This window comes from Bombyx mandarina, chromosome 01 (genome assembly GCF_030267445.1).
Source record: "Bombyx mandarina strain Sakado chromosome 01, ASM3026744v2".
In the NCBI taxonomy this organism is placed as follows: Eukaryota; Metazoa; Arthropoda; class Insecta; order Lepidoptera; family Bombycidae; genus Bombyx; species Bombyx mandarina.
In genome coordinates, this window is record NC_143208.1 from 6,159,481 (window position 1) to 6,186,733 (window position 27,253).

The following is a 27,253-nucleotide window of genomic DNA, read 5'->3' on the forward strand; positions in this document are numbered from 1 at the left end:
TGGAGTGGAGAAATCAATAATAAATTACAGTTTCCGAAGCGAAGCGAGGGCAGGTTGTTAGTAAATAATAAATGGATAAATAAATAGAGTGCATGGAGATATAGATAGATAAGGATATTGATATAGTGCACATATATTTACCATAGAATAGAACGTGCCATGGCTGTTCCTTGCCTTGAAACTGGAACGCAAGGCTGCTTGGCGCAGATATCGTCAGGACGGCATTACCGACCCGTGCGGGCTTACAACGCGTCCTATTCTCTGTGATTATTACATTATTAGATGTTGTTCTTACAAGAGTAAATACGTACCAAGTGTGCATCTTATTAGAAATTCCGGTCAACGTCCTCGTCGAACCCGTCGCTGGCGACGAAGGGCTCGACGAGCGAATTAACCCATAGACACAGCCCACTGAGTTTCTCGCCGGATCTACTCAGTGGGTCGCGTTTCCGGTCCGGTGGTAGATTCTGCGAAGCACTGCCCTTGCTAGGGTCAGTGTTAGCAACACTCCGGTTTGAGCCCCGTGAGCTCACCTACACACGTTAGGGTGAAGCTGAAATAGCCTCTCAAGGCTATCATTATAAAATGAAAAAAAAAAGACAGAAATATTAGTACTCATTTGCGGGGTGCTCGTACCGACAATTGTATCGCTTGATATGGGTACGCCGGGCGTCCTATCCTTTTGGTCATGACAATTTCAAACACACATGCACATGCGATAAGAATATATGCGATAGTTTAGATAAATAGCGACGCCACCATATATAAAAATATAACGTTATTAAGGACTAAAATAAATGTACGATTGGTAAGAACGGAATCTATGAAAAGAGTGTGGAACGGAGTGTTAAGATGTGAGTGAGAGAAAACGGTAAGAAAGGAGTAAGAGAATGACAGACAGAATGAGAGAGAAAAGGAAGATGCCGAAGAACAAGGCGTAAAAAAGGTGATACATACTTTTCATTAATATAATACAAAAGATTTGACAAGATAACAATAAAAGTGCAACAATGGAATAATTTTATTTTATGTGCCACGATCCCAATTCCAGATAAATGACTAGAAAAGCTAGAGAATGATGCACCGTCATAATTTTATGTGGATTTCGGTAACGGCTACAAATACAAAATTCTTATAGAAGATGAACGAAAACCCAACGATTAACCACATATGAAACGATTATGATTTATATTAAGTAGTGTTATAATTATTTGGTTTAACGATTTAAAAAAATCTTCTATCTTTCAGACCACAGATGTCCAATGCTGGACATAGGCCTCCCCAAACCACGCCACAACGAGGTCCTGCGCTGCGTCTTAAAATATTACTATTAGTCGCCCAGTACTCGAAATTCGACTATAATTAAAAGAAATTATAAATTTGAACATTAATATGATTCCATTGTCAAAGGCTATACTTTTAGAATCACAGATTTCACCAAGGCTACACTATAGTTAATTAATATTAATGACAAACAATATTAATAATTTTTTAAGGGATTTTATGACCTAGTAACTAAAACCTTTAGGTCAAGTCTTGTTTTATTATTGATAACTTTTTTGTATGAAAATGTTATTATGAAATGAAATGAAGTTGATTATTATGAATCATGGCATGAAATAAAATGAAAACGAAATGAAATGAAATGAGATGAGATGATATGGGATGAAGTATAACATAATCTCAATAAAATGGTGGTCATTTACTGAGACTATTGGACTTTTCCCGATCCCGAGAAGCTATGTTCTGCGGCTTTGTTTCATTTTCTCACATTTGTGCACTTTCACAGATACTAAACAGTTAATAAACCACCGTTATTACACATTTAAACCTGAAGAAACACTAATTAGACGAAATAAAACAAATCACACAACTTCACTCCTTGCGTTCCCGCCAAAAAGTCCCCAATATTAATCTATTATTTTTGACTACAGACTTTAAGCAATAACAAAAGTTTGACAATAAACAAAAGAGTATATGCGCGTGTGTGTAATGTTTTTTTATTGATTTAGTGTATTTTTTAGGCATAATTTAAAAAAATATATCATCCTGTACTCCTTCTGTATATTCTCTATAAGTGTGGGAAGTTTTATACTCCCCTGTCCGCGCAACTTTCGTAAAAATGGGTAAGAAGTTTTTGCTTCACGTATTGATATAATCTATAAAATATTATTCACTGAAATTATATAAAAGCTGAAATTTGTATCATGATCGTCTTAAGTACTATTAGCCCCTTAGCGAAATTCAACAATATTTACTGACACCTTATGATTTACATTACAATACAACAATAGTTAAAATTGTCTTATAAGGGTTGGGAGAAAATGTCATCGATATTGTTTTGGTAATTGTATATTATCGATTATTGCCAGCAGAGTAGGTTGCATTACGCAGGATATTGTTCTGAGTTCTACATTGTATAGAATTTGTCGTACAAAAATATAAGCTCTAATCTAATCTGAAAACTTTAATGGATTTCATACCCCATCTGATACACGATCGGATAACATATAGTCGCTGTCGCCGAAAACATGTCATTTCGGATCCTACCAATTCACTCTCGTTGCTTTTAGGCATTCCAAGCACCGTTGTCGATGAATGAAAATATTTAATGTGCAACTTAACCCACAAACACAACACAACCCACAATCATGTCAATCTGTCAAATCAAAGTATTCCGGAGCAAAATATCATAAAGGAATCTCTGACTAAACATTTAAGGTTTTTTTTTTTATTTCATAGATAGATGCATCGTTTCTTTTCTTAGCACTGACATATTATGAGGTCGATCTATTGTACAATATAAGGCCTTTTACTAAAATAGAGCTTTTAAAATTAACAGATTCTTTAATTTATTCGTGTAGTTGTTTGTCTGTTCAACTTGTAGTTTGAGGGCTTCAATCTGTCAATCTTCGTCCACACATCATCTAGCAAATATCAATAGAGCATTTCCGCATCAAACTATACTAGCACATACGAAACATTACCTTGAACCTACTAGGATAGATTGTTATTATTATTATTATCTTAATCTCTGTATTATTATTGTTATTATCTTCATCTTATTCTATCGTGCATATTTATAGTCTTAAATTATAGACTCGGTACTGGGCCGGTGCTTTGCCTTCAATGTTTCGTGATGTTTTTGCGGCGTCTACAGTTGCACAAAATTCACAAGAAATTCACAAGAACTGCACGAGTTACATGAACTTTGAATTTGAACGATGAAAACTTCTCATTGATTCGGGATTATAAATTGACGTATTAATTTGCCTAAACAAATGTTTGGTAAACGTTTGCTATAGATAAAAAATACGTTATAGTCATTTACTTCGTAGATTTGAATGGTTTTGATAAAAACATTAACAGTATAAGCTTTCGTTTGCCGCTAATTGGACAATAGTGTCGAATATAATTATAGTAACGACCGATCAAAAATCTTTTACGATCTGTTATTATGATCAAGATTCACTTTAACCCCATATCTTTATAGTAAAAATATGCTTAAAACGAACTAAAATTAAAAGTAGTGGCACATTTAGTTTTCACTTTCGATCATTGCATAGATTTGCGTACAACTTTTATGTTTGAAACGTCCGCTGTGATCAAAATGCTTCAATTTTTTTAAGGCATTATACAGGTTGATTCCAGGACTGACTGTTTCACGGATATCACAAGCACCAACAATATAGTAATCGGGATGTAGGAAACCCCTTCTTACGCCGTCGTCAAGTAACATCTGTGTTCTATTAAGCTGAAGATCTGTGGCTTCCAGCTCGCGGTAATCACCTGTAATAATAATAAAAACATTTAATTGAATTTTTTATACGACTGTTTTCACTCTGCAAATGAAACAGCTCATTGAAATAGAAGACTTTTCGACATTGAGTTTTTTCATCAAGTTCAAATTAACTACCACTATTTCGGATTTTTTTTTTTAATTTTTTTATTTTATAAAAAAAATGTACTGCAATTTTTTTAAATAACGAAATCCAATTCAACGTGTACATTGCGTAGAGTATACATATTTACATTTCTAAGATACTAAGCCAATAAATAGTTTTCAGCTTAGAGAAAAAAAAAATTAATCAGGAATCTGTGGATCGCACCGGTGTTTTCCCTTGAGGTACTATATCCCGAGTATCTGATTTGTGGAAAAGTCGTGTACGATTTGTGTGTTACAAAAAACATAACTATAATTTATCGTACGCGCCTTTTCAGTATAGTCGTATTATTATTATAATTTTTTTCGGAAAGGTATAATCTTTTCTTAGCACTTTGGCTAGTCTGAATCACATCCACGGTCCTAAACCAAGTGAATGCAGCGTGTAGTGAGGAAAATTTATGTTGACGGTATGTTATTATGAGGGGCAATTTCGTTTTCGTCTATCTGCAAGAATTTTCTGACTATTCTACATGTATTCAAGATTGCGACTTTTTGTAGAGTTATGTAGAGGGTTTTTAGAGGCTTTCTTTGAGGTCTAATAGTTTTAGGCTACGGAGAAGACGGTTGGGAATAACGCTTGTTGTGGAGAGAACTATGGTTACCATGTATACTTTTTCCTGTCGCCAAATTCTGCTCACTTCATCTTTGAGTTCTGCGTGAGCTTATTTTTTCAGTTATTGTTTTTTGTATGTTCTGTGTATTAGAAACAGCAATGTCAATAAGGTAAGTGATTTTGTAAATTTTGTCCTGTACGGTGATATCTGATCTCTTGTAATGAATTGCCTTATCGGTGAGAATGGCGCGGTCGTAGTAGCGCTTGTGTGTAGTATCTTCTAGAATGGTTTGTGGAGTATACCTATTATTATTAGAAATCACAAGAATTAATATTTTGAAAACAACATGCTTATTCTAACTTATACAGGTGTCTTAATATAAATTAGACCTACATCGAACATTTATATACCGAATAGTACGTAGGTGGAATGCAATTTTGATCTAAAAGACTTTATTGACCCACATACACCCCCGAATCTTCATATCTCGTTGAACATAACAGTAAAAATTATATTAGATTAAGCAAAAATAATGTTTATTGCCCGAATAAAATTAGTTCGAATAAATTAACTTCTTACCTATAAAAGCCACACCGAGCGAACAGCTATTATAAGATAAAGTATGTGCTCCCATAATGCCCCAACCGCGTCCTTCATAAACTCTATTGTCGTTGCCAATTATGAAATTGTAACTGAAATCAGCATATTTTTCATTGATTTTAATTAATTAATTTTGTTATCTCCGCGCGAAGCTTGAATAGTTCTTTAGGCTACGAACGAATAGTAAATAGGGAAATAATATATTTAAAACTTAAGTTATCGATGTGTGCGCTTGTGCACTTATAAACGGTTATTACAACAAATGGTTGACTTAATCCGGTGATTTGGGAATAATTGTTTTATATAAATTACAATTTTTTACTGATGATAGGGCATTTCGTGAACTCACACGCTCAGGTCCCACCACCCTGCCCATTCCTGCCGTGATGCAGTAATGCATTTCAGCTCGAGCCGCTGTACTATAAAACCAAAACTTTGAACTTATCTATGTCTCAAGGTGTGTGGCGGCATTTACGGTTGTTGATGTCTATGGGCTACGATAAACACTAAACACCAGGTGGGTCGTGAGCACGTCCGCCTCTCTAAGCAAAAAAAAATAATAAAATTTATTATAAATGAAAAGGAAATTAAAGTAAAGCGCTTTGGATTCGTGTATTAGAGCTGCTCCGTTGATTGTTTCTCGTTGGTCCGATCAAATTAGGACGACATTGGACTTTGGAGTATCCGTGTCGTCTCCAACTGATGTTGGGATCAGTGACGCTATCCACTGCACAGAGGACAGGAATGATTGGAGTATCAGAATCCAAACAAAAGCGCTTCATAAAGGTCGCGACCCTCAGCCTTGAGAATCACGATGCAAAGAGTTGGAAGACTTCTTTATTATTAAAACGTGACTGACAAAGCTGCATCCCTAGCTTTATAAAAGGTGATGATTTTTTACCTTTTTAAACTCAATTGAACTGATACTTACGGAATGTCATATTTTTGTTTTTCCAAATAAAACGTTTGAATGATCCGGACTTCGGCCGCACACGTGATAAAGTTGGAGCATTTCGCACTAACCGTGTGTTGGACGATGACCAGTCGCAACGGCACAAACTGTGTAATTGCTTCTGACCCATTGTACTTCTTGGCCAGCCACATATCTCTAGAGATGTTCCATGGGTGAGGTGCTGTGGAATGAAGGACTTAATATAAATTAGTGGTCGCGCAGTAGTCCAAATTCGATTATAATTAATTGAAATTATAATTTTGAACATTATTATAATTCTATTCAAGTCAAATTCTATAATCACAGATCTTGCCGAGACTAAGCTTTAGGCAAATATTAATAAAGACAAACAATATTTAAACTATTCTCAAATCGACCACAGACTATAAGCAATAAGAAAAGTTTGACAATAAACAAACAGTATGCATGCGTGTGTGTGTCAAATACATGGTGGTGTGTGTGTAATGTTTTTCTATTGATTTATTGTATTTTTTATCAATAATTTAAAAAAATGAGCATTCTGCACTTTTTCTCAATGTTTTCTATAAGTGTGGGAAATTTCATACTGCTCCGTCCGCGCAATTTTCGTAAAAAGGGGACAAAGTTTTTGCTTCACGTATTAATATATATATACTAATTACAATATAACTACACTCGTAGAGTAGCACTTCTCTGGTCTTGAACGCAACCGCGGTCTATTGCTTTAGTTATAATTAGTATATGTACCGATAAGCGTTTGCAGATCTTATCACCAGTGAACGGACTTTATGATAAGTACTGAAAAATATTCATACAGCTACGTCAAACTTAATTATGATCGTATTTTTCGGTAAAAATATGAATTATATTTTATAAATCTGCAAGTAAAAATCGGTAATAAAATAGGCAAATCTTGTTTATTTCAAATGCGAAAAATAATAAGTTTCGGGTTAATAAGTTTAGTCCACTTAGCGTTAGTTGTTTTTAAACAAATATGAAGCGTTTTGAGGTTAGTTTTTACGCGAAACTTATCACTAATGACTAAACGCTCCGGTCTGTCCTTGTGCTCTTATCAGTTCTGTACAAAAACAAATATTTGCTATTAATAAAATGAATTGTAAGTGTCTTAACATTAATAGCTGTGGCATTTGAATACATTTTCATTGTGTGGAGCGAATTTTTAGAACAATAACTTATATGTATTTAACTAACTCTCCGTCAGTAGGCGTCAACCGTGTGACGTACGCCTTACATCGTGTAGGCAGAGACTTGTTTGTACTCAGCAGTAAGATGAAAGAAAGCTTCATACAGGGCTAAAGGATTTTCATATTTCATCAAAATTCGTCAACACTAGTGACGTAAAAAGCTTTAGGTATCAATTGAGAATAGTTATAATGTCCTACATCTTGAAGCAATTGTAGGAGTTGTAGCAGATAGCTATTACAGAACACAAAATATTTGCCAGAATCTTACTAATAACATTTTCAGGATAGGTTTGCGTATATACAAGTTCAGAATAAAACATTCGGACCGTGTGTTTATTGAGGAATTTCACTCAGTCGATGAAAAACCCTGGGCTTACTGTCGTATTTTCTATAACATGCTAAATTGTGTTTCCTGACAGCAAATTATTCGAACCATATTTTTATTTGATTTAAATTAGTATTTGTTTGGGTTTTCCCCGAATCGTGGACATTAATTTTTATTGTCATTAGGTATATTGTTTCCTAAGTTTTGAAACTATACAATTTTCGTGGTTCACGGACGACTCAAACGCTTTAAATTGCTGGCGTTGTTCTAAGTATATTAATGAATCATTTACTGTATGATCTCATGTATATGCGCCTGTGATCGCTTAACATTAGGTGGGCTAAAAGTTTGTCCACATTGTAAAATACACTTACCAACATCGTCGTCAGTGGTCGCCTTGGCTGACAGTGTGAAGTAAAGTGTCAACGCTATACATATGATTAAAGCTGAAACAGCAGCAGCACAAAGCGATCTTTCCACTCTACTTGTATTCTTCAACACTTTCCATATGAAGCGCGGCAGTGGGAGTTCTGGAAAAAAAAATTATTTCACTTTATTAAAATAAATTTGTCATCTAGATTTAACTTGGTATGCCGAATGGGGTGGACAGTATCGCATTAAATTCAAACATGCCTTGCACTAATGAGCCCTCGGATATATAATGAAATAATAAGCTAAGACACAGAATTATCCTCATATGCGTAAGAGAGTAAAATAAGTTATTTTAAATATCATAATATTATTATGTGTGTAAAGAAAAACCTTTATTATTTCAAAATCTTTAGTTTTTAAAAAGGATTTTTCTTCAGTGTCATTCTATTAGTAAAAAAAAAACTTCGGTTTGTTTAAAATATTAATTTTAAAAGAGATTAAGGGCTCTTAATGTTGTTTTGTTATTGTATCGCAGAAAACACAATTAAGTCTTTTATTGTTTATTCATTCTGAAATACTTCATATCATTTTATTTGTGTATTATTTGAATGTGTTTTATTGTTTTGTTTCTGTGCTGCTTTAAAACGTTACAGCGCAGATCTTAAAGGTTAGATACATATATGTACGTAAAAAAAAAATATCTCTATTTACTAAGCTTGCTAATTGAAAACAGTGTAAAATTAGTCCTAATAAGTTTATTAGGAACTAAATTCTCTTATATGTTTTATAATTATCTAGTTAAATTTTTTGTGTGTTATCTCTGTACGGAGCTGATTGTATGTTAACCGCTTCGCTAATGAGCACTAAGACCCTGGTTTAAATGGTAACTTACAGGGTAACATTTAAAAATGCACAAAAAATTAAAAACACGCCTGTGCAAGTGTAGAAAATTATAGAGAGAATAGCAAACCTGGTTGAATCTAATTATTAAAATTTGTTATCACTAAATAAACTAATTCAACAAGAATTGCAATGTATAACGTAGCCGATTGTGTTAGATTTTTACAAAGAGCCATGGCAATACTAAAAACTGGAACTAAACTAAATAACTATCGAAATCTAAAATATTTTTAAATAATTAAATTTTAGTACTTGTTCAAACGGCGTAATTTATTTAAGTATCAATCTCTAGAGAACTTTAATAGCCACAAGATTAATTAATTAAAAAAATGTTATCATTTCATTCTCTTCCCACACTACCCACCCAGACATGTTACTAACGTCATAATACATAGCGCTCATAGCGAACATGCACAGACAACTTAATATATGCTTTGCAGGTTTTTGTGCTAACTTACGGTGAAATTGGCATAGATTTGATATCGATATCTGATAATTATTATCTATCTAAATATAGGATACTTATCAGTCCTATTGTAGCTAATATAGCAATTGTTTATCTTTATATATTCATTAGTGAAATACGGTCACGCTCCGCTGTGACTCTCATTGCTAATTATGACATCGGGTTTACGTATATTCCCGTAGCAGCGGTAAAAATTGTTTTGCCCGCTACCGGCGCAATGTCGGAGGTGAACGATAATATGGGCTTACGCATTGTGCCCGCTTTTATCAAACAGCGAGAGGCTTAGAGGCTGCCTCTAAATTAGGCTGTCGTTGTGACATAGTACGGGGTTCCTATGTGAGACCGTTTTTTCCCTACTTATGCTGATAGCCTTGAGAGGCTATTTTAGATTCTCCTTGACGTGTAGGTGAGCTCACAAGGCTGAAACCGGAGTGTTGCTAACACTGGCCCTAGCAAGAGCTGTGCTTCGCAGAATCTACCAACGGATCGGAAACGCGACCCACTGAGAAGATTCGACGAGAAACTCAGTGGGCTGTGTCTATGGGTTAATTTACTCGTTGAGCCCTTCGTCGCAAGCGACGGGTTCGGTGAGGTGACCTGTGCTTGAGGTACCTAAAAACACCGTTAATGGATCGTAATGACGTGTTTAGGGCGAGCGAGATCAGTCTCTGATTCTGAGAGTGACAAAATCTGTTGTCGGGGGTGCAGGGCACCAGCATGAGCAGTGCTACACCCGAGTACGGATATAATGATATTAACAGCTCCAAATCCTAAATGCGTTGATAGGTTTTCAGTCAAATACTGCCGGTAAAATTTTCGAAAAAAATAACATGTAAATATCAATTAAGGTCAGTTTTATCCCAAATGATATCGCAAATTTTGTTGTACCCTTTCCTTTGACTTTATGCATACAATGTGCAATTGTTTTAACTTTTGTGCAGGATTGTGTCTGTTAATAGATTTTAAGAACTAAATTTTTACATAAAGTCTGTTTGATTGATACAGGTTGTTACCAACTTTTTGGAATCCAATTTATAGGCATTAATTTATCGTAAGAGACTGTTTAATGTCCTGAATTAATAGCTAATTAAAATAAAAAGTTTCAGTAGAGTTTCAGCTGTGCTCATTGGGACTTTTTAGACGGTTTGAGTGTATCAAACATTGAGACTATTGCGTCGATACGATAACGATCGTCTGATAAACTGAAAAAAACATGTATCACACATACACTTCTCTGGATGGAAATCGGACACGCGAGCGGACTTTTCGGACGAATGGGCAAGCCTCTATTGAGAGGCTAACAAATATTTGGAGAGACCGTAGAATAACCAAAAACACAAAAGTTCGGTTAATGAGATGCCTGGTCTTTCCAATCTTTCTGTATGGGGCTGAGACGTGGACGCTGAGGATGCAAGACCGTCGTAAGATTGACGCACTGGAAATGTGGTGTTGGAGACGTCTCCTCAGAATTCCGTGGACCGCGCACCGTACCAACATTTCGATCCTGAAAGAGCTCAACGTCAAGGAGAGACTATCGTCAACAGTCCAATTACGAATCCTCAAGTTCTTCGGGCACATCACTCATAATGAGGACTCCATTGAGCGGTTGGTGGTGCAAGGGAAAGTCGAGGGCAAAAGATCTCGCGGACGATCTCCAACACGATGGACCGATCTCATAAAATCTGTGACTCACTCCAACATAAATGTTTGCTCTCACTCTGCGAAACATCGTGCCACATGGCGTCGCATTGCGAGAGCATCGATATCGCAGGATCCGACTGATGCATGACCACGACCACTCTGTCAAGAGTGTAAGAATAAGAAGATAGGAAGGGCAAGCTAGGGACGCTCGGAAAGAGAGAGAGACAGCATTCTACGATGTCTTCTCGGTTCTCTATTGGTGGTAACATTACGAAAGAATTTTTATTATCGCATCGCGTTTTGTCTATATACTTTTAGAGTTAGCCTTCCACTATTACGAATGAAAAATAATGTTGTGATTATATCGTACGATATAATAACATAATACATACCAATTCATTGCTCTGGTTTTATCTTGTCTAAATATTAGTCATTTCTAAAATTTCTAGGGGAAAATTTATACAGAAATATGTTGATTTAGGATTTCAGAGTCGTAATTACATACATATAAGTATGTAATAGGAGTGATGAGGCATTGTCTAGTAAAGTTATATTTATTTCAAGAAAAACGTGAAAAACATGATGTGTATGTACATTTATAGTAAAACCGTTACGTTTTTTGTGCTTTAAATGCCTTTATGCCATCTGTTTCACCAAAATCAAGAATCTGTCGCATGTTATTTACCCTATATTACTCAGGTTTCACACGCATATATCTAAAGATAAACAACAATATTAGATTAATTATTTTGTCTTGCTATAGTAATGATTTACGGAATAATTTAAGGAACACATACATGCTGTTTGTTATCCACGATACCTGGCTGCTCCTGGCCTAGTGGGGATACCGTTAGTAAATTATTGTAAATTTTTTGTTGATGAAAAATGTTGATTATTATAAATAATTAATGTGGCCCCATGTTTGTCCGAGATAAACTGCGAAACTAACTATTTTAAATTTAAGTTTTTTTTCTTCAAAAGATGCACTTTGTTCCAATTTAAGTGAGTTATTATCTTAATTTATAATCACATTTTGTTATTATTGCAAATTACTTGTTTAATATCTGATAAAGGATTATTATTGTCTATGAGCTCTATAAGCTTCTAATAGACGACACTGTCTAACGGCTTTGAATAGACAAAAATGTCGTTTTTGTTTTATGCTTTAATTTGTATATGTATACGTACGTATGTATTTAATTAAAATAGAACAGCCCCTCGGGATAATCGATATTTTATTTTTCTAAATTTATTAAAGAAGGAACAGTTGTTTTTAAATATAAATAAAGTATTACTTGAAAACAAAATACTGTTACACCGGTCAGAGTAACGCCATCTATCGCCGAATATCCGAACGAACATCGTAAGATCTAGTAGCATCTAAAACGCTCGAAAGGTACAACGCCATCTATTGTCAGATAACGGAAACACAATATTCGACTTCTGTGGAATATTCTCGACGATTCTAGGGATTTCGTCTCGATTATAAAAGCGTTGCAGAGATGGCACGCAACCAGTCAGTAATCGGAACTACTCGAAGCGAAAGAAGCGAATTGAGATTTTTAAAGTGTTTGTGAAGTCTTCTAAGTGTTGAATACAGTTTTTAAGTAGTATTCCGGATAGAGCTTTTATTTATCCTGAACCCCAGCGCGCAGCAATACTAAAATAAAACGAGATTTTTTAAATATCACACATTCATTTATTTTCTCTTAAGCACAATGCGAGAACCAATCATGTGATAGATATATGTAGTAATATGTACATTTAATTTTTTTTTGTTTTAAATTTTTTTTAATCATTAGTTGTTCTACGTAATAATACTTAATTGTAACTTGTTTCCATGATTAAAATAAAGATTTGTGGTTTACATACAACTTTGCTGCTTACTAGTTACACATACATATTTACATATTTTACACATGCGTAAAGTGTTGCACAGATACTTACTATACAGGTTGACTATACATTACTATGAAAATTGTTAAGAGAAAGGAATTTTCTTGTCATGTCAGTCGTAAATAGGGAAACCAAAAAACTCAGGATCATTGTCAAAATATTTAAAATTATTTCAACTGCAAGTATCTCTAGGGACAGAAACTTTTATTTTTGGTTATTTTTCTTCAATCCGCCTTTTTTTGTAAGTAACAATTTCTTCTAAACAATTAATCATATCAACTACCTACCTAAGAAAATTAAAAATAATAATATGGTATAATTATTTTTAACTACTTTAATAATCTTAAAATTAATTGAACTCAGTCTTGAATAGAACAACAAAATACTTTGTACGAAATAAATTGACACTACTTGTATTTTCAATTTTATATATATTTGATATCCACAACAAATTTTTCAATATAATTAACATTTAATTTGTAAATATTTTTTTAAATGGTTCTAAGTAATATTAGCACTGGAGGTGGTTGATACTGGTGCTCTATAAGCCCACTAGCTACACCGTCCTTTTTGTTGGTTATAATCAGCAATAGATTCAGATTGGAAGGGAGGCTAAATCAAATGCATTCGAACCGAATATCTCTCGTTGAAATATGGGTTAATAGTAATTAAATTTAAAAGGTTTTAAATTTTAGCTGATGAATAACAACGAAAGCAAAACAGACAGACCCTTGGACGAATGAAGGCTTCAATTCAGAAAGATAATACTATACTAGAGATCCGCCTTGGACTTGTATCTAAATAGATAATTATTATAGTACGCATACAGTACTTTAAGTCATAGTGTAGTAATAAACAATATCCTCTTATTAAAAATCTTGACTCAATTTGCACATAGATAACTTCCACATTGATTTATTCCTTACTTTACTACTTAAGATACAATAATGAAGTAAAGAAAGTAACACCAAAACGTGTTTCGTTGGAACATCTTATTGTTTGCTTACATTCCCGTATGCGCAGAAAGTTTTTCTGCTGGTTACTGATAAGATACTGTCACACGAGTTAATTCTAAACGCCATTATTAGCCAGCCTTAACCCCGGAGACAAAGACTGCTATTTTCAGAGCTCCAGTGCTTCAAATTATGTAGCTCACGTATAACGTTAGGTCCAGGACTTATAGTGAGCGACGCTACCTGGCATTGGCCATACAAAGTGTAATCAGATCGCAAGACTCCCTGTTTTACAAGTTGATCTAAGACGATATTTAAGTGTTCAAACTGTACAGGTGTCGTCTTATCCTTTGTATAATCCCCGAGGAACATGATCAGTATGCTTCTGCGGTTCCAAGCTATCGCCATTGCACCGAACACATTAGCGCCTCTGCCTTCAAATACGATCCCGTTACCAGACACGAGGAAATTGGGACCGATATCTTGCCATCCGCGATGCAAATGGCTTTTCTGCACATCCAACATTTCCTTAATACATTCGTACTTTTCAGTACAGTAGTTGGTAGCGCTGTGACCAACTATGACGAAGGATAGGGGTAAATCGAGGAAGTCCACTGAGTATGGCGACATCGCTTGCCAGTCACTTCGACGAAGATACCAAGGCTCGTGTATATCTAATCAAAATAAAGGAGATTTTATGTAAAGTGTTATCAGCAGACATTATAAAAACAATAATTAATTACATCTTAGATTCACATAAAAATTTATAAGGAAAGTTTATGATTTGTTGTTGCTGACAATGGTACAAACATTTTTATTATTATTAAGACCAGAACGGATAAGGTATGGAATAAAGTTAACCACTTAAGGGTTCAAATCGGATCACGTACCTAGATCGAGACGTGTGAGCTTGGATAGCGCGTAGTGTGATATGTAGAAGCCCAGTCCTAATGTGACAATGAGCGTCCAGCAAACAAACACGGCGATACTACAGCGGAGTTTGCGTGTGCTCTTAGATGATATCAGCTCCTGACCGAGTATTTGGCCTAAAACAAAACCATAATTTCTGGCAATTTTTAAATTAACAACAGAATACATTTAAAAATAAATCATTTAATTTTCTGTTATTACCAAGTTCATAACGGTATTCATTTTTTTAAATAAATTATGGTTAGCACCGATCATATTATTAGATTTTGTGTGACACGCTTCAGTTATTATTATCGTTTAGGTAATCATCAAACTGCAATTTCCATGTGTTATGGTTCATTTATTATTATTTATTTATATAATTAGCCGTATACACGTATATTTACGTGACGATAAATTTTTTATCGATAGTATTTTAAAGTGGATTACAAGATTGAATTATGTTTGGTACCAAAATTAATGCTTCCATAAACAAATATCCTCTACAAAACGAAGTGGTAAGGGAACCGTACCAAAGCTGCCCAACAACACTATACCTTAAATAGAACACGATATTAATTTGGGTAAGCTTTTTTTATTGCCTTTGCAGGCATACGACAATACGGACCACCTCATGGTGAGTGGTTATCGTCGCCCATGGATTTCAGCAATGCCAGGATCAGAGCCAAGCCGCTGCCTACAATTAGCGTAAAATCATCAACAACCCGAAGGCTTATCATACAAAACTGGAAGATCAAAAGCGTCACCCGCTCAACTTCACGACAGCCGACAAACATCTATCGCGCTTGTGAAAGATCGTCGATCACGCACCATACTTGATTTTTAATTTCGTGATTTAAATATTATAAAAAATTAAATTTCAATTATCGAACACGACTAATCACTATTAATTTGCAAGCACTATGGTATTCGTTTAATACGGGTTTCCGTACACTGTGTATCTATCGGAGCGTTAACTTAGATAAAATACATTGATTTGAAGTTACCGAATATAAGAATTCGTTCGGATTCATAGTAGAAAAAAATGTGTTAATCATTGAGTAAACGTAGTTGCCTAATCTTTTTTGTAGACTAATGGTTGCGCACCATTCGATGTTTGATCTATGGTTTTCCTTCTCAACGTTTTTCAGTTAATAGTTAGCCCTGCTGCGTATGGGTACTTGTTAAATATGATAATTAACTATACGGATTCGCCTTAAATTATTTTTTTTTATTTAATACCAACCAGAATCATGGTACAACCAAACATGGTACTCACTTCACGAGTTTTTTTGGCATGTGTCGCTGTCGTATTCGCGTCTAATGAAAGCGTTTGAAGTTTTAGTGAAGATTGAGAGGGAACGCTGTCTCTATCCCACAACGGACTTCTGGTTTGGAATCTGTATACCGGATATGAAAATTGGCGTAGTTATTAAATTGTAGTGTTCTTTCTTCTTTTTTTTTACACCTTATCCCACTAGGTGGGGTCGGCACAGCTAATTTTTCTCTTCCATTCTCTTCTATCAGCCGTCATCTCAACACTCATTCCTCTCTCTCTCTCATATCGTCATTCACACACTCCATCCATGTCTTCTTCGGTCGACCTCTTCCCCCTCTACCTTGCACTACCATTCCCATACATCTCCTAGTTCTTTGTTGAGCTTGAAATTAAAACGCTCTTAGCTTCTTTAAATCTGAATGGCTAATAATCTTATTTTGCTACGTAGCTCTTTATTTAACTATAAAGTGTTATGCACGGGTAGGTTTTGATATTTGGTTTGAATCTTTGTTCGTTATGTTTGTTCAATAAATTAGGCGTAGGTTTTTACGTTTATGTCATACATATTTATCAATAAATAGAACTCGTCATCATTGAAATTGTATTAAATTGTAATGATAATTTATATTTTTCTTCTGTTTACAAATTATCATAATATTATTAACAAAATCATTTCTGAATGCTAAAAAGTCAATTGTCCTTCTCGTTACGTTTCAAAATTCACAAATACTCATAGTTCTCGTGACTCTAATGTATTTTGGATTTGTCAGTGTTTTCGGTAATCCATTTTTCAAAACTCCATAGTAAAAGAATAGTCAGAAAAAACACAAAAAATATTTATTATGCCTTCATTTAGATTCTGATGTTCAGTTATTTAATAACGTCAGTGAGTCAAAAATAAAAAGCGTAAGGCCTTTTATAAGAATTAAGGAATAAAAAAGTTTTTAACGAAAATATTCGCTTTGTTTGTTCATCGATAAAAAAACACCAGCACGGTGGAAGATCTTCCATATAGAGCAGGAAACGATAACAACCACGTAATTTGGAGTAGACTAACTAGGACTAAGACTAAGACTTTCCATCGTGATATTCAATTAAAAGTATTAATAGAACCCGCGTAATGACGCGGGCAGGACACCATTATTTCCAGAACATTCCATTATAACTTTAAGCCTGTATTTAATTTGAGCGTCAGTTCACTGTTTTCTTTACTTACAACCAAATATTGCCTTATCTGTAATAAAATCTTACTTTTTTAGACTATTATCTGGGGGACTATGTATGTTGATTTTAATCAACATTTTTTTCCAGTCATAAAAACTTTTTCCTATTTTGTACGATCATCAATTATTGTTGATTTTTGTGAATAATTTCGTGTTGACGAAAGTTTTATGAAAAAGAGAAAGAAAATTATGCTTATGTTTGCGAAAAGGCGAAATATTTTGCCGTTTGTAAAAAATGTAATGTTCTCATTATCTCGCATCGAGTTTGTATAAACATAACGCTAGTGGGTCATAAATGAGAAGCTTCATATTGTCATGGTTTTTTGTAACAAATACGATGATAAACGATAATAAATTCATTAATAGTGAAATAATATATAATATGAAATAATAATAATAAATTAGTCTGCACTAATTCCAGTATACTAAGCTCGCAGCTATGTTAGACTTTTTGAATTTTTTACAAAGCAATTATTGTAATATTGATCAAATTAAACACAGTAGCTATTCAGTGCCCCAATTAAATTCGACATTTCAGATAAAACAGACAGAATGAATTGCGCCTCTAAATATAAAGTTTATAGTTTTTATAAATATAGCTTGCTTTGCGGTACAATCAGGATTGATTTCAGGGATAAGCTCGATTGGAAAAATCACTACTGAAGAACATTAAAAAAATACATCGACTCAGAAATGTCATTTTACCAATTTTGTTTATTAACTATATACTTTTTTATCCAATGATAACTAAGCATTTCAAGAGTCGTTATTATGTAATTAATACACCGTTACCAAAATGAGAACAGTTACCACAAAACAAATACGCAAATGAAATGATTCAAATTCAAAAACATAAATTCATAAAATGATAGTGATACGACATAAAATTTGAACGTCATATTCGGGATAAGTAAAATGTTATCATTGCCTCTGCTTGAAATTATAAGGTTGAAGTGAACATGTAAATGATAGAGTATAATTATTTTTTGTGTAACGTTAAAATTAATACAAAAAATCGAAATAACAGGAAAAATACGCCAAATAATTCGCAGAAATCGTGATTGTCAGTCTGCATATAAAAACAAGTAGACGTGTTAGACTGCATTTATTTAACTTATAATAAATAGGTTAGTATATGTACATATATGATAGCACTGGCATTGTACGCAAGCCTCGTTAATTGTACATTTAGAATAATAAGTTCGCATAATGCAGACAAGCTAATAGAAAATAATTTAAATCGATTTTCGACTAGCCTTACCTTTGATTTCTTCTGTATTCCTGACGGTTTGAGTTACTGATATGAACTTGGGTCCGATATGGATCCGTGACGACTTTGTTACATTGAGTTGTGATATAGGCGTCGAACTCGCAGCTTGTGTTGCAACTGCCATTATTCTGTCGTCCACTACAGCTACGTCAGAGCTGATAGGAGGCGGGCTTTTCGTCTCGTGTTTAGGATTTTCATCACCATCACTCTTCATGGCTAGCACTTAAAACAAAACAAGAAAAACACACGCACACACATACACAGAAAACAATGGAATGACGCACCGAGATGATTAACCACTCAGACGACGGCTCTCTACGTTTTTCCGATCGCGACTAACTTCGTAGTTCGTTTCTCTGTAAACATTAACAGCATTGACCGATAAACATCTTGGGATCTTGGTTAATTGGCACTGTTTTTTGCTAGCTAGTAGATAAGCAGATGAGCTCATGGCAGTCACTGGAATCCGCAAACACCATAATGCCCACCTTGACACTTAGGTCGTAAACAAAAGTGAACTGTGGTTATGACTATCCAGACATTTGACTTTGGCTAATCCGAACGGACTTTCGAAGCGACCAGTAGTATTCAAGATATTATTTTTGAAGTTTGGACTTGTGAGTATCGTTGTATGGATTAAATACCGATTTGCATACACATACGTTCTGCATAATATAGGACCTACTATCATGTAGTATCCTCTGACCTTATTATCTGTGTCTTCTGTTACCGTAAATGACTAAAGCAAGTAGGCCATCGCAGTCAATAGCCGCGTCGACTGTGATTGTAATGTATTGATGGTTTTGTTGTTAGATTTTATTTGACTTACCTTTAAATTTTTCGAATCAAGTACTCACTAAATTGCCTTAATACGTCTCTAAGGCGATTCGTTGAATGTCCCTCTTTAGTTTAGCGTTAAAACGTACATGTTTACATTTGTTTGTTATCTATGTACTTAACAATTAACAGATTCTTGTTCATCGAATTGCTACACATCTTTTCTTAGTGAAATCAATAACTCGATGTTGATATGAGGAAAAATATGCTTGCTTTTGAGTCAGTGACATTGGACACGTCGAACAACAGGTTCCAAGAACCAGTTGAAAAAGTTACTTTAAAATATAATTCGTATGATATTCTCAGTCGTCCGGAGCTATTTTTATCAATCGAAAATAAACTGTTTTCTATTTAGTAGTTTAACAAAAAGTATATTGGCGATTTCAACACAATCTGAAGCAACTGATACGTCAATCTTATTCCTTGAGCAGGGCTTATTCTTAGCTATTGGATCCGCCAGCAAGTATAATATGGTGGGTCAGGATGAGTTCAATGCCCAAGGTTTTAGGTGTTTTGAAATCATGTACATATTATGTAAAGAAAAGCCTTATCATTTAAAACCTTTAAAACTCTTTAGTTTTAAAAAAAGATTTTTCATAGATGAAATCACTCACCTCCCTGTCATTCAGTGAACAGAATAGTGCAGTTTTGCATAGAATGTATTATATAATAATACTGTTTAAAATAATAATTTAAAATAAAAAAGAGATTAAGGACATTAAATGTTGTTTTCTTATTAAATTACAGAAAACGCAATTAAGTCTTTTATTGTTTGTTCGTTCTGGAGTATTCTACATCATTATATGTATTATACAATATATAATTCATAAGTGTTCTTAAATAAATTGAAATCGTTAACTTTTGAATTCCACCAAACAATGAGTATATAAAATCCGAGACTGCTATACTATTATGAATTAATAATAAAAAAGATATTTCTTATAATTCTCAATAGTTACTACTATAGACATAAACATTGTAATATTTTTTTTAAGCCGGCTTCTTCTTTCGCTAAGTGAGATTGACATATATGTATACATGTTTAGAACACTTCAGACAGCCGACGACTGATAATCAAATTCATAGATCACAATGAAGATCTGATTGATATATTATATTAGTATATATTATATTAGTACATCATTTACTAAACTACGCTTAACTTAACTTATGACGCCGCTTGTAGACGAAAGTAAGTATTGTGCTTTTTGACGAAGCATGTTACTGATAACTCTATTTCTATAATCTGTCGAAGCATGTTTTTTTTTTTTTTTTATTGCCTTTGTAGGCAGACGAGCATAGGGCCCACCTGATGGTAAGTGGTCACCGTCGCTCATGGACGTCAGCAATGCCAGGGGCAGAGCCAAGCCGCTGCCTACCATAATATATAATATATACCATATATATAATATATACCATATGTTGCGAATAATAACATGTACTTTTAGGTTAGGAATATTATGTTCTTTTTTTTATAATATATAAAATCATTTTGTGTCGTTATAAGGAGAAAAGTGTCCTAAAAACGACTAATATATTTACTAAACTGTCGTCAGTACGTTATTAAAGTAACTAGTTTGACCTATCATAAAATAATTTATTTACTAAATAAAATCATGTACTTGAGACATTCTGTAATACACGAAGAAAAGTATTAACTTCTAGCCTTTTTTTTCTTCGTAGAACGCATAGATTTATTTTCTATATAGGGCATATTTATACAGGAAATAATCGCTTAGTAATTTCAATCATTTGTTACAGTGGGTTTTTATAACAAATTTGGTGAACAAAAAAGAATAAATACTTTTAAAATCTCTTTATATTGCACTATTCAAATTGTGCCGCTGTTTTTCTTTTAATTTTTCTACGTCGTTAGATTTGACTTTGTAGAATTTTGTATGAACATAAATTTTTAATTTGTTCCACAAATCTTCGCTATAAGTAATTGCAAGTGATTTTAAAAATTTAAAAATCCCTTCTCGCACGATGTACTCATAAATATTGTCAAATTTTTTAAATTACGTAACAAGTATCTATAAAGCAGAATAGATTTTATTTATCTTCCAGTTAATTACTATAATCTGTTTAAACAACACACGCCAGGCGTCGGTTGCTAGCCTATTTAAATATGATGTAATGAGATGTAAGAAACTGTCGAAAACAGTGATTTTAAAAAGCTCTGTTGAATTATCGAGATAACTATTTAATCAGAGAATCCACCAATAATTGATCTCACATTGAATGAGGAATTATCTGGAAATATCATGAACAAAAAATCAAGTTCACACTTTCTACAACTCCTACAGAATTTACCCAATGTCACAAGTATTTCTTCAAGCGAGTCTTGGGAAGGATTTTTTTGACTGTTACAGTCGCAGTTATACTTTTGCCGTTATCAAACACAACACAAAATAACATTTTTATAACATGAATCGATAATGCAGAGCAGCTGAGCAGAGCAAAGAGAGATTTTGAAGTCTTCGTGGCCCAAAGGATAAGACGTCCGGTTCATTCGTATCTAGCGAAGCACCGGTGTTCGAATCCCGCAGGTGGGTACCAATTTTTCTAATGAAATATAATACGTACTGAACAAACGTTCACGATTGACTTCCACGGAGGAATATAACGTCGTGTAATAAAAATCAAACCCGCAAAATTATAATTTGCGTAATCACTGGTGGTAGGACCTCTTCTGAGTCCGCACGGGTAGGTAACCACCACCTCGCCTATTACTGCCGTGAAGCAGTAATGCGTTTCGGTTTGAAGGGCGGGGCAGCCGTTGTAACTATACTGAGATCTTAGAACTATATGTCAAGGTGAGTGGCGCATTTACGATGTAGATGTTTATGGGCTCCAGTAACCACTTAACACCAGGTGGATTGTGAGCTCGCTCATCCATTTAAGGAATAAAAAAAAACAGAGAAATTAACTTTGAAATACAGTACTGACAAAAAGCCTTAAGAAAAGAATAACTGATTTTAACATATATTCTGCCGTATATTAAATTACGGTAATATATAGTTGTGCGGCATAGTTTATCGTGAGGTTATCGGTTACACTAATGCCGGCCACTGACATGCGCGCAAATATTCGTACATTGTACGAATGTTTGCGCGCATGTGAAGGGCCGTCAAACATTCATTCGCAAACCTAGCGGCTGTGCAAATGGGTTCGCATACTCAATTTGTGAACCCGTTTGCGCTTCCTCCTACACTTGTTTACGAATGTCTCACGAATTTCTCCTCCTTTTTAATTCGTCAATAGAACATTGAAAAGAAAAAGAGTTTTTAATTCTTTCCCAGACATCATTAACAGCCATGCTGTTTTTATGGGATTTCTTTTGATGAAGATACGCTACACAGTAGACGTCACGAACTATGAAAATGGCGTATAGTATACGTCCGTTACCTTCGCAATCGTCGGTGCAACTGGGCAAGCGAATGTGTGGGAGACTACGCGAAGGTTCGAGGTTCGCGCGCTTTGATGTCTGTTAAAAAACCGACACAGCTTGGAAAACCACGAATGCAGCGAAAACTTTGCATAATCACTCGCAAATGTCGTCCTACACTTGTGGGTTTGCGTATTCGTGCGCATGTGAGTGACCGGTGTAAGAAGATGATCCTTAGTGTTCAACACAAGTTTCTATTTCCAAGTGTATTGTAAATTTAGTATCTAATTCAAATTGGATCGATCTCACGCAACATATTCGGGTAGCCGATGAAATAATGTAAATCTAGAACTTCACTGACAATTTTCCGTAAAAATCAAGAATCGTAAGGAAGTCAGGATGTATCTTTTTAGAGTCCTTTTGGCTTTTTCATCTTCACCTAGGACGGATGGGCGAACTCAAAGACTCAAATTGAATTGCCTGAGGGCCTCTAAAAAAGTATATTATTAACTCAAAGGCAGGTCATTTGCGATGAAGTATAACTTCGTGAAGCTGCCTTAAGTTTTTGTATATTTCTAGCTAATTAATTATTATATTGAAAAATTATAATAATATAGATTAATAAAATAGAATTTATGAAATAATGTAATACAACAGAAAAAATTTAGTGTTCCTAAATTAAATTTCTAAATAAGCAGATTTTTTTTATTTTTTTATTGCTTAGATGGATGGACGAGCTCACAGCTCACCTGGTGTTAAGTGGTTACTGGAGCCCATATACATCTACAACGTAAATGCGCCACCCACCTCGAGATATAAGTTCTAAGATCTCAGGTATAGTTACAACGGCTACCGCACCCTTCGAACCGAAACGCATTACTGCTTCACGGCGGAAATAAGCGGGGTGGTGGTACCTACCCGTGCGGACTCCCAAGAGGTCCTGCCACCAGTGATTACGCAAATTATAATTTTGCGGGTTTGATTTTTATTGCACGATTTTATTCCTTCACCGTGGAAGTCAATCGTGAACATTTGTTGAGTACGTATTTCATTAGAAAAATTGGTACCCGCCTGCGGGATTCGAACACCGGTGCATCGCTTCAACACGAATGCACCGGACGTCTTATCCGTTAGGCCACAACGACTATTATTACTCTATTAGGTACCGAATATTACTCTATTAGGTACCATTCAAAAATCTAGATCCAAATTTAAAATGTGTTGATGCTGATGTTTAATAATGATTCCTTATTTTTAAGCTCACATGCTTTTTTAGATGATTAACGGATTGAAATTCATCAAGTTCCTCCCCCCAGAAGCACCCCCGCAAGACCCTGTGCGGACTTTGAATGCGTCAACGTCGACACAAGTGTGTATAAATAAACTATTCGTACCGTAAAATCGTCAAGGTCGTCTGGCAAGGTTACGATATCCTTACACGGTCAAAGTAATAAAATACTTGCGGCACTTCCTATTAGGTATATAATTTTTTGTTTGAAACTGTTGTCAATTTCTAGATAGAAAAAATCGATGCATTAATACGTGAAGGAAAAACTTTGTATCCCATATACGAAAATTGCGCGGACGGAGGAGTATGAAATTTTCCACACTTATAGAGAATATAGAGAAGGAGTGTACAATGTTAATATTTTTTTTTAATTATGCCTAAAAATACACTAAATCAATAAAAACAAACATTACACACACTACCATGTATTTGACGCACACACGCATGCATACTATTTATTTATTGTTCTTGCCGTCTGTGGTCAAATTGAGAATAGATTAAATATTGTTTGTCTTTATTAAAGCCGTTCGAGTGAAGAAGAGTGGTTAGAAAAACGGAACACGACATCTTGATTAAACATGTACTCTTCCCAAAACATGAAGCCACAAGAAATTGTTCGTTTGCACAACAAATAATAATTTGAATTCAACAACCAACAATTTTGCTTATAGCGCACAATAAGGCGTTATAATTCCGAGCGCGGTCGTCCCATTGTTCACTTGACATAGAACCAGGTGTTAGCCTCCTTAATTATAAATATTCTTATAATAATAATATTAGAACAACTATACGTTCTAGCTTGCGACAGAGGTCTTCCAGCACAATTAAAGCCAGTGTTAGCTGAACCGCTAGAATCGTAGGTAATTGATTCCAATAATACATATTTTAACTTTTTGTATGCTTACCTTGATGGACGATCTCACAGCCCACCTGGTGTTACTGGAGCCCATAGGCACCTACAACGTAAATGCGCCACCCACCTTAGGATATAAGTTCTAAGGTCTCAGTATAGTTACTACGGCTGCCTCACCCTGCAGACCGAAACGCATTACTGCTTCACGGCATAAATAGGCAGGGTGGAGGTACCTACCCGTGCGGACTCACGAGAGAACTTACCACCAGTAGACAGTAGTAGTAACTCCTTATATTCGATTTAGATGTGAATAAAAAAAAAAAAAAACAATTTTCCTTCCTCATCAATAGATTGAGACATTAGGCTAGTTAGACGTGATATGCTTATTACTTTTTTTTATTTTTATTGAAATAAAAACGATGCAAACAACTTTACGGCTTAATACTATATATTTTCAACATTACTATGTATTAGTAGATGTTTATTTGTTTTTAACAACGTCTTATCTTCAAATCAGAAATGAGGAGATTCGCAGGAAAACCATGGTAACCGACATAGCCCAAAGGATTGCGACATTGAAGTGGCAGTGGGCAGGACACATTGCTCGCAGAACGGATGGCCGTTGGGGCCAGAAAGTTCTTGAGTGGCGACGGGGAAGGAAGACGTAGCTTGGATAGGCCTCCCATAAGATGGGCCGACGATCTATTGAGGTTCGCGGGGATCCGCTGGATGCAGGCAGCGCAGGACCGGTCTTTGTGGCGAGGCTTGGGAGAGGCCTATGTCCAGCAGTGGACGGCCATGGACTGATAAGAAGAAGAAGATGCATGTTTTTTATGAACTGCAAGATGTTCCATTGACTTGAAAATTTGCACACGTATAAAGTACCTATGGACGTTATTATCTCTTTTTCTTCTTAGTCGTATACTGCATTGCTGAAGGTCGTGTCCTTAAAAGACCTTCGTGGCTCTTTGTACAATTTTCTTCCACTTCGTTCAGTATTCGGCTTCCCTCAGGGTATGGATGTTATTTTCGGCGCGCACTGCGGTACCGTAAGTTTCGTGTAGTCGAAGTGGTGGAGCTCGATGGGGTTTAGTCGGTAGTCGGTTCTGCGGAGCAAGTGCCTCGCGCGTCTTTTTCAAGGCGTAGTCTCCTGTGAGAAATTGGGGGAGGGGGAGGACCTCGGTCCTTCTCTTCTCCCCTTCTTCCTCTTCGAACAGGCTATGGTTGTTATTAAGTGATTGAAAAGCATCTATTTGTAGAAAAAGCTCGTACGGCATCTATTATAGGTTGACCATGGCAGTACGACAAAAATATTCTCTGATTATATGTTATTGTCAACTGCTTCAACAATCCGAAAATGGTGTCCAAATTTGTTTGAGATTTAATATAGTCATAGAGAATCGAGCCATGTACTTACACGTGTGAGGGTTAGAAATCGCATAAAAAAATCAACATGCAACATGCAACATGCAAAATTTTGAAAATAATTCTTATCTATAAGCTATTATGTTATCAACTTTCGCCAAGGTCAGTGACCTTGTACTTCGTAGTATTTATTATTCGTTGTGATTCCGATAAATTGATTGACAAATATATTTTTTTTAAATTCTGATGCGCATTAAAGATTGGTGAAAGCTGTGTGCGTTTTTTCAATGAACATTGATTGATGATTTTGTTTTGCTATAAAGACTGATAAAAGGCGTGTTTTCGCTTATGGTAATAACGTTGTAGTGGTAGCAATCTAAATATGAAGTCATCGTGGCCTAAAACATAGAACGGCCGGTGCATTGGTATCGATCGATGCGACTGTGTCAGTGTCCGAATCCGCAGGGAGGTACAAATTTTTCTAATGAGATACGTACTTGACTAATATTCACGAATAACTTCAACGGTGAAGGAATAGTATTGTATAATAAATCAAACAGGCAAAACATATAATTGTCGTAATTATTGGTGGTAGGGCTTCTTGTGAGTTCGCACAGTTAGGTACCATTACACTACCTATTTCTGCCGTGAAGCAGTATGCGTTTCGCTTTGAAGGAGGGGCAACCGTTATATTCTAAAAAATGAGACTCGGTACATTTTTTTCTAGATGGGTGGTAGCGTCGTTGATGTCTATAGGCTCCATTGACCACTTAATACCAGGTAGGCCGTGAGCTCGTCCACCCATCTTAGCAATTCAAAAACAGAAGAAGAAAATAGGAATGTACAAGTCTACAAGATAAGCTTGTATACATGAACGGTCGAAGGACCACTTGAAGAAGGTTAGTTCTTTTGTCGTCTATTTTATATACACGTGAGAACGGTCAATTCGTTCCTTGACGTCTCGTTCGTGTCAGTCTTTTAGGAAGTCAAAAAAAGTACTGCCTGCCGCTAGTCAGGTACGCCCACTGAAGTAGGAAACCTATGGAAATGAA

The 27,253-nt window shown here is 35.2% G+C and overlaps 1 protein-coding gene across 2 annotated transcripts; it reads right to left on the reverse strand.

Moving 5' to 3' along the window:
• Positions 1 to 956: 956 nt before the first annotated feature.
• Positions 957 to 18,817, reverse strand: LOC114244504 (peptidoglycan-recognition protein SC2). 2 transcript variants are annotated; one of them, XM_028176334.2, is made up of 5 exons: positions 18,462 to 18,817; positions 7,936 to 8,091; positions 6,032 to 6,233; positions 5,080 to 5,192; positions 957 to 3,789 (listed from the first exon to the last, which is right to left on the reverse strand). In XM_028176334.2, exons 1-5 carry the CDS (start codon positions 18,682 to 18,684, stop codon positions 3,539 to 3,541), a joined length of 945 nt encoding a protein of 314 aa, XP_028032135.2. In that variant the 5' UTR covers positions 18,685 to 18,817; the 3' UTR covers positions 957 to 3,538. The 2 variants fall into 2 exon arrangements, with proteins under 2 accessions (XP_028032135.2, XP_028032136.2); XM_028176335.2 differs by lacking the exons at positions 957 to 3,789; positions 5,080 to 5,192; positions 6,032 to 6,233; positions 7,936 to 8,091 and adding exons at positions 12,617 to 14,463; positions 14,680 to 14,835.
• Positions 18,818 to 27,253: the final 8,436 nt, after the last annotated feature.